Source organism: Miscanthus floridulus, unplaced genomic scaffold (genome assembly GCF_019320115.1).
Source record: "Miscanthus floridulus cultivar M001 unplaced genomic scaffold, ASM1932011v1 fs_416_1_2, whole genome shotgun sequence".
NCBI lineage: Eukaryota > Viridiplantae > Streptophyta > Magnoliopsida > Poales > Poaceae > Miscanthus > Miscanthus floridulus.
This window is the reverse complement of record NW_027096715.1, coordinates 26,898-35,416: the sequence shown is the minus strand read 5'-3', so window position 1 is coordinate 35,416 and position 8,519 is coordinate 26,898. Positions and strand designations below refer to the sequence as shown.

General features: G+C 44.8%; 2 protein-coding genes and 1 pseudogene across 2 annotated transcripts; 1 reads left to right on the top strand and 2 right to left on the bottom strand.

Moving 5' to 3' along the window:
* Window positions 1-602: 602 nt before the first annotated feature.
* Window positions 603-2,988, bottom strand: LOC136531684 (protein FAR1-RELATED SEQUENCE 5-like; annotated as a pseudogene).
* A 2,024-nt stretch (window positions 2,989-5,012) lies between these two features.
* Window positions 5,013-5,953, top strand: LOC136531683 (biogenesis of lysosome-related organelles complex 1 subunit 1-like). The gene is made up of 3 exons (XM_066524337.1): window positions 5,013-5,227; window positions 5,322-5,527; window positions 5,816-5,953. The coding sequence occupies exons 1-3, from the start codon at window positions 5,110-5,112 to the stop codon at window positions 5,903-5,905; spliced, it is 414 nt and encodes a 137-aa protein (XP_066380434.1). The 5' UTR covers window positions 5,013-5,109; the 3' UTR covers window positions 5,906-5,953.
* A 357-nt stretch (window positions 5,954-6,310) lies between these two features.
* LOC136531682 (cationic peroxidase 1-like) lies at window positions 6,311-8,045 on the bottom strand. The gene is made up of 4 exons (XM_066524336.1): window positions 7,608-8,045; window positions 7,336-7,527; window positions 6,836-7,001; window positions 6,311-6,703 (listed from the first exon to the last, which is right to left on the bottom strand). Exons 1-4 carry the CDS (start codon window positions 7,815-7,817, stop codon window positions 6,318-6,320), a joined length of 954 nt encoding a protein of 317 aa, XP_066380433.1. The 5' UTR covers window positions 7,818-8,045; the 3' UTR covers window positions 6,311-6,317.
* Window positions 8,046-8,519: the final 474 nt, after the last annotated feature.

Here is an 8,519-nt window from a genome sequence, read left to right as displayed (position 1 = left end):
CAAGTTGTAAATATTCTTAGCTTTGATCAAGATATATACTAATATTTATTTACATGGTCATATAAGATTCAAATAATTCAAAACTAATCATCATAATATAGTGTATGATTTTAAGAAAAATGTTGTGATTGGGTTCATATTAACGTAGTTCGATTTATCTTACTTGTGGTTCAATGGCGGATCTACGTGCAAGATGTCAATCTGGATTCTCTGACTTTCTCTATACCTGATGTCGTCTATTTGCGAGCCAACGGTGGCTGCGCATCTCAGCCTCCCACTCCCAGCCTGCCCAGCCCAAATGTTCACACCAGCCCATATAAGGCCCATTTCGTGGCCGAGGAAGGTCATGCAGTTTACAGACCAGTGTAAACGTAGGCAGTTTAGTGCATAACGAAAATATTTTTAACGGTTCCATTCTAATAAATAAATTCCATCAATGGTGACCACTACAACATATAAATGTTTGCCTTTAGCCAGAGAACTATCGAGGCTAAATACCAAAATAATATTCATTAAAGCAATCCATTAGCACACAGGTGCTCAACTGTCATCCCAAAAGAATAAAATGTCTGATATACGAGAGCAGCAACTAAATTAAACACCTAAAAGAAGTTCTTGAGCGGCATGTCATCAATTTCACTAGGACCCTGCAAAGGCAAATGATAAATTAGAAAAGCAAAGAGAAATAATAACACTAGCTCTACAAAATTTAAGAGGAGCAATAGAAGTACCGTCATCAAATCTGTGAAGCTAGTGAATGCAAAGGAATTCTGGGCTTCATGAGTACTGTCCAATAACACTTGAGTTTGTGCATCACCATCATTCTGGGCTTCATGAGTATTGTCCAACAACACTTGAGTTTGTACATCGCCACCATTCGCTTCATGCTGCATAAAACGTACGTCTTGTTTTTTTAGCAAGAAGTAATAAACTACGACACTATATTGCAAGTTTTTAGCAACATACATTAGAATTATCTGGCACTTTCTTTTTAAACTTTCGTGTCTTGTCAAGCCAACTTCTATGCCGCTTTGAACTTCTTGGTTGAACCTCCTTTTTCTTAAAGCGGGCAGCACTAAGCAATTCTTCAGCTTGTTCAACGTTAGGCTGGACATTATATGTATCACATGAGATACCTGTAGATGCACTGAATTTGTCCTGTAGTTGTTTACCAAGGCAATCAAGTGCATTGTCAACCAAAATGCAACATTCTGGATCGCTTGCAGCTGGATATGCCAAATTCAGGAACTTTTTAGAAAGAAATTTATAGCGAAGCATAGCATCTAATTTCGGATCTTCAATTATGCTCCTTCCTGTGTTGTCTTGGATAGGTCCATACTTTGCTTCCCTTGTCCAACGCTTCAGCACATAATGGTCAGGCAAGAACTTGATGTTCATCAAGTCAAGAACTTTCAAAGCATGGCTGCACAATACACCGGTCCTTGCAAACTGCCCACAATTACAAGAAGTCGTTTGCTCTGAGGGATCACCAACAACTACACGTTCTATTTCAGAATCTAGGTAGTTTTTTTTTGGCTTCAAAATCTTCTTCTAATTCCTTATTTCTTTTTCCTTGCACTGCCCTCTCAAAATGCTTTAGGAATCGAATGACGTCAAAATCTGATTTCAGATGGTCTTTTAAATCACTGTTGAAACTCTCACTTAATTGTGTGCTTCTCATTCCCAATGTGAAAACCTCCCTCATGTGACATTCGGCCCATTTTTCCTTTAACTTATAGATGCTATCGAGCCAAGATGCCTTCTTCTTCTCCACCTTATTTCTCATAATGTTAAATGCTTCTTCGAAGGTCGACTTGTCCTCAATGTTATACATGCAAAAACTAAAATCTGAAAGAATATGAGATTCTTCGTCCTCTTCCTTTTTTTATTACACAAGTGCTTGACAACATTTTGCATTATGTGATAGGTGCACAATCCATGCCATGCTTCTGTGAATACAACTTGGATAGCATTTCCCATTGCTGTATCTTGGTCAGTAAATATAGTTCTAGGTTGTTTTCATTGTGTGCGGTTAGAAATGCCTTAAATAGCCATGTAAAAGAGGCACATGTTTCATCAAATAGAAGGGCAGCTCCAAAAATGACAGTCTCCCTAAATTGATTGAAGCCAACAAATACACCGAAAGGCCTGTATTCTTTGTTTGTGCCAAAAGTAGTGTCGAATGTCACCACATCACCAAAATGAGAATAATCAACTAACATCTTAGCATTTGCCCAAAATATATTGGTTATGTGTTCTTCCGCGTCCAATTGCATAGCATAGTGGAAAGAATGGTTCTCAGACATCTTGTCTTGGAAATACTTTAACATGCTTCCTGCCTGACCATATGCCAACTCCCTTTGGCGCCTACCCTGCAAGTAATTTTTGTGATCACGACAAGTATAGCTAAGATTCATTCGTCCTCCAACTTGGCGACTAGCCAACTCATGTGCAGCTTTTGGCCAAATTCCAGAATCATCAGCTGTCTCAATTTCAAAAGCTTGCACTTCTGAAATTTTTCTCTGCGATGTCATCAAATGGAAGGTTTGAGGCAAGTGGAGCACATGATTGTGTTCAAGAATCAGATCAAACACTTCATAATTTCCTGTCACTCGATCCAATGTAATACCCATACGAACTGGACAACATGTTCTTGTTTCAGCTCGAGGATTTTTTGTGACATGATCTCTCCTATCTCGTGCTCGACAACCTTCCTTGGCACACACATATCTACACGAAGTTACCCTTTTATCACATTTGCTTTCATTTGCGTACCGTTTTCTGACCTCAAAACCTGCATGACCCCCATAATCTACCCAAAATGACCAAGCATCATCCAAGTTTCTGAAAATCTGACCAATACGAGGTACCCAAATTGGAGTTGCATTCTCTCTGTGTGAAACAAATACATGGTCATTGCTACAATCTGGAAGTAAACAGAGGGGGAAAATCGAATGTAAGCATAACTTACTCGATGGGTTGCGCCATTAGTATCACAGGAAGGATGAGCAAAATGAGACGCCGATCATCACCCAGTTCACAACTCGCCGGCAAGCGTGTCAACCACCACTCCGCCAATCGCGACTACACGTTCGGTCACAGCATGAGTCTTGCTTGCCGCCCTCACATCGCAGCTCCGAACGAGGATGTCTCGCTCCACGGCGCGACGACTGCGGCGGGCGTGACGAGTGGAGCAGACGCAAGGGCGGGCGCGACCTAGCGGCGGCGGCAACGCAGACGCGGCAAAAACCTTCGCTCGGTGATTTTTCGCGCGTAAAGCAGTCTCCGAGCGGCAAAATATTGGTCGAGCATCCCTGAGCCACGATGTGGGCCTTACTTGGGCTGGTCTCAACGTTTGGGCTGGGCAGGCTGGGAGTGGGAGAGCTGAGATGCGCAACCACCGTTGGATCGCAAATGGACGGCATCAGGCATAGAGAAAGTCACTTGTGACTTTTCTGAAGAAAGTCAGAGAATCCAGATTAGCAAGATGTGGGGCCACCTGGCCCCACAATTTTTTCTTTTTAACCTGCCTTTAAACCCTATTATAAAAATGCAATAATATATGTTAATTGTAGTGCTTATATAGCTTAATATAAAATCAATAAGTTTGACCCCACAGGTTTTGAATCCTGGATCTGCCATTGTTGTGGCTTACGTGATGTCATATATTAGACAAAACTCCTGTAAATCGAATCTGATAAAAACATCCATGGAGCAATTTTAGAGTTGACAAACATTGGGATCGGGACATTTTAGGAGCGGAAACTCTACTACACGACGGGGCGCGCGATGGGGGAGCGTGCGACCTATCGCCTTCCTCGCGCTCGCCTCATCCCCCGAGCAGCCGAGCTCCTCATCCTCCCCCGAGCTCCTCCCTCCCCTCCCATCCCGTGCCAGCGACCACACCCACGCCGGAGATGAAGAAGACGACGCCGGCGGCTAGGGTTCCGGCGACCTCGCCGGAAACGAAGAAGATGACGAGCTCCAGATCGCTGGTGGCCAGGTAGGCCTCCTCCTCCTCCTGAGCTCACCGGAGACGGAGATGACGGCGGCGGTGACTAGGGTTTTGGCGAGCTCCTCCCTATCTCCTTCCCAACTCCGGCGGGTATAGAAGGGCCCGGCTGGCCGGGGGGAGGTAGGCTGGCCCGGCAGTGGGGAAGGAGGTCGGGCGGCTTAGGGGCCCTGGCGGTGCCAGCGGCATCCGGGTCAGGGAGGGCGGGGGCGCCATGGTCGGAGCTCGAACCTCGCCGGCCATGGTGGATCTCCAGTGAGAGGGGGAGGGGAAGAAGGCCGCCGCCGCGTGCGCTAGCCGACGAGCCCTAGCGCACGCAGCGGGGCGATGGCCGACGGCGGCAGGGGTTATTCCGGCGAGCCCTAGCGCACGCAGCGGGGCGGTGGCCGGCGGCGGGGGTTAGATGAGGAGGAGATCGAGGTCAAGGACGACGGCCGGTGCTCGACGACGGCGAGGGAGGAGGCGGCGGCGGAGGGGTGCGGGAGGAAGAAGAAGGGGCGTCGCGTGGGATTCGTCGACTCGTCGTGGGAGGAAGACGGCGGGTAGCGCACTCCCCGAACGCGCGACCCGTCGCAACTTATCTGCCTCCTTTTAGGCTGTCTTCAACAGGAGACTCATTGCGGAACTCAAATCCAAAATGGGTCTCCAACACAATAGCTATAGCCTCCAACAGAGTACCTGCATAACCTAAATCTGAGTATCATCTCTTCTGGAGATCAATTTGCAGAAAGGATTGTCTTTTGCGTCTTGTTGTTGGAGAAGATTAAAAATAAATATTAAACTCTTTATCTGTAATGCTATCTAGAGGATGAATAAATCTTATATTTTTTGATCGCGGTTGTTGAAGACGGTCTTACAAGTCGCTCGTTGGAGTGGAGATGAATGAGTAGCACGCGTACGACGGTCCGCCGTGCAAGCCGAATGGGCTTCTTTCGATTTCGATTGGGCTTTTAGCAGATTACCTGGCCGTGGCCCATACAAGTCATCCTCTCGTGCTATCTCTCACCCAGAAAAAAAAAACAAATCCCTAAAAAAACCAGAAAAAAAGAAGGTAAAAGAACGGGAACTCCTCCGGCGACCGGCGGCGATTGTGAGGGATGGACGGAGCCAAGTCACTAGCGGCGTCGGCGGGTGGGAAGCAGGATCTGGAAGAGGCGCTTCTACAGATCGTACATCAGCACCACCGCCAATCCCTCCGCCAACGCCAACAAACCGGTACGCCGCCGCCCGCCGCCATTGCTGTCTCCTCTGCCCAAGTGACCGAACAAACTATTCACCCCCATCTTGCTCCACGCGCGCGCGCGCGCAGAGAGAGCGAAGGAGGACGCCCTGAGAAGCGCGGCGCGGGTCGCTGATCTGCTCGTGGACGCGGCCGACGGCGGGGTGCAGGAGCTCTTCGTCAACGAGAAGCGGATCGAGGTCGAGGCCCGCGCGCTGTTCGGTACCATCGCTCGCTACAGGCGGCAGACTGATCAGTGGCTGGCTGCCACCAACGAGATCAACTCTGTCTTGAAGGTAGTAATAATAACTAACGGATTATCAGGGGGAGTGGTGTGACTGCTGCTCTCTGTCTGGTCGATCCTTTCCTCGTGTAAACTTTGCCCAGGGTGAATCTGAAATTCTGGATCCTGCTACACTGATTAGAGAACATGTTCTGTGATAAGGAAAACTAGAACACTGACTATATGTGATTGGTTAGGATACCATTCCTTCTGTTTGGATAGTTCGTTCTCAGGAAAAATTCAATCCAAATCATGTGCTAGTTGTTGCTGCTGAAGCATCCATGTTCAATTACATTTGTAGGAAATTGGAGATTTCGAGAACTGGATGAAGATCATGGACTTTGACTGTAAAAGTATCAATGCAGCCATACGCAACATTCATCAGTCATGAGTCTGCCTGCAATCATGTATCGTTTTATCCTCTTATTGGAATTGCGCGGGCTGTTAACCCTCTTTTGCAGAACTGTTTTCCTGTTCTGCTGTACAAATTTGGTACTTCAGTTTCATATTACGATGAGTACTGTCTCTGTTTTCTTCGCTTTCATAGTTTTGGTATATGATGAAAATACACTCCATCTAAGCGAGTCATCACAGTGGTGTTTTATCGAAAAAGTTTTTATCCATTAGGTTGTCTAAGTTTATGGTTGTTGAAAACACATACTAAAATTGTTTCAAAAACATTTTTCATGTCATTTTATTCTTTTCATATGTATTCTTTGCGAAGCTGTGGATACATCTTTCAGGAGGACTACAGTATGAGCAAAAGGGAAGCTTTCTCCCTTTTCAACAAAGATTACAAGGTGCTAGTTTACCATCCTGCAGTTTTTCCTTATCTGTCCACTGGATCCAGTGAGGGGACTAATGTTGCTCATCTTCACCATCGCCGCGCTGAAATCGGTGAAGAATTTTGCCATGTTTGAAGAGTAGGTCGTAGTCTGGGAGTCTGCTGAACCTCCATTGAACAGTTGCTGGTCAGAATGCAGAACCCCCTTCTTGTTCAGCAAGTTCTTGTAGTAGAAGTTGTCAAAAACATAGGGTGTCGAGGCATCAAGGGGGGAAATGTTATTGTCACCAGTCTTGTTGGGACAATTTGTTTTCAGTGATGTCGCAAGGGACGTGTCGATGTTAGCTTCACTGTATATGCGGTTGCGGAAGTTGACACATCTTGCTTGCCCAATGGTGTGACCTCCTGGCAATTTTTTTTTTATTCCGTATCAGTCAGTATTACTACCTTTTGCATTCAAGGAACAAATCTAGAGTTGACTATGATTTATGAATCAAGTATATGTTTGTTCCCAAAATTTGCATTATGTTGCAGTACCTGAGAGTGCAATCATGTCAGTTGCACTCAGTTCTTTGTTTGAGAAGGACTTGGTGAGATCAGTGAGGTCAAGAGTTGGTGCTGGGATGTCGTTGTTTGCAGCATCTAGGCTTGCTGTCAATGAGTCACGCCTTCCCAGATTGACAGCCCAAGTAGGTCCTCCTAGCTGAAATAGAAATTGCGAACTCTTACTATTGTTTGTTTCTATTGGAATTGCTAAATTGGAATGCATGAAATGCACTTAGTCAATCAGTTGCTATGGAATCTTTGAATATGAATGTTGACTTTTGTAGTTTAGTTTAGTGCTCCCTGAGGCTTGTTTTGGTCTAGGTTATAAATTTATCATAATCTCTCAAATATAAAGAGTTGTACCATCATCATTTCAGTTAACGAATTGGATAATCACTTAGTTGGGGTTTGTTGCGAGGTTCACAATCATAAACACTTTTACATTCAACTTGTTGCCTCTAACTTGAAATGTTTCTTTTGTTTTGTCTTACCGCAACAACAGAGTCACGTGCTGCCACAGCGACGATGTCAGCACATGATACCACCTGTGGGCAGATCCTCTCAAGCTGTGCCTTGATGCTGTCAATCACGTCAAATCCACGCAGGGAATTGTTGTTCGGAACAGCAGTCTTCTCCCCTGTGAAGGTTGGGGTGTCATCAAGCAGCACTGAGCCATCGCAGCCCTGCATAGTTAAGATTTCCATGCTTATGAATCCAGAAAATGTGAAGTTTAACACATATGTGCAGATTTGGGGACACTTACATTAACAAAGCAGTCGTGGAAGTGGAGGCGGAGCAATGATGCGCCCATGCGGTTCTCCCTGGCAACGGCAGACCTTACTGCTGTTTTGATGGTGTTCAATGCATTTGGGCATGACTTGTCATAGAAATTTGCAGTAAGCTGAGCTGAAACCATGCTTGCAGCAAAGAACAAGGCCAAGACACTGCAAGCGAGGGGTTTACAGGAAGCCATTTTGCTCAGGGGTTTAGTGCGGTGTGTTGGCCAGTGTCAATGTGTGAAGATATTTATAGGCAGAATATTTGCGCACGATGAGTTTCTAACTTACTTTATGCAAGTGGATTTGAATATTCTATATTTGCTTCACCAGACTAAGTGGAGTGGTTTGTACTCTGTAGTCCGAAAGCGCATTGTATAAACAGATGTGATCGGACAAAGGCATGACTACATTATTAACTGGTATATTTTGTGGTTTATTATGCCGAATTGCCAGTTAAACTTAGTTCTATAAGGGAAATATATAATATAATATCCATATATAGAATATAAGGGAGGTCTTTTATTTTTAAATATTGAATACCCCCATGTCTTATCACATTTGTTAAAAGGATATTCCATTATTTGCATTGCTTGGGTTCTGGGCCATCCAGAACTAGGCTCTTAACATTTATGGTGACAAATTTGAGTTCATCTTGGATGATTCTTTCTTTGTTGCTCTCTCCAGTTCAAACCAATTTATGGATATTGGACTTTTGATTCAATAATCCTATTGCACAACAGAGTTTAACCAATTCTGTTATGGATTTACCTACTTATTGAGAATATTTTGACTCTGTTCATCTGTACTGTCTAATTTATTTTCTTGATAAAGTTCGCAGATAGATAATTGGTATATGTACCAAATCACTTGGGGGTGTTCGCATAATTTTCAGTGAC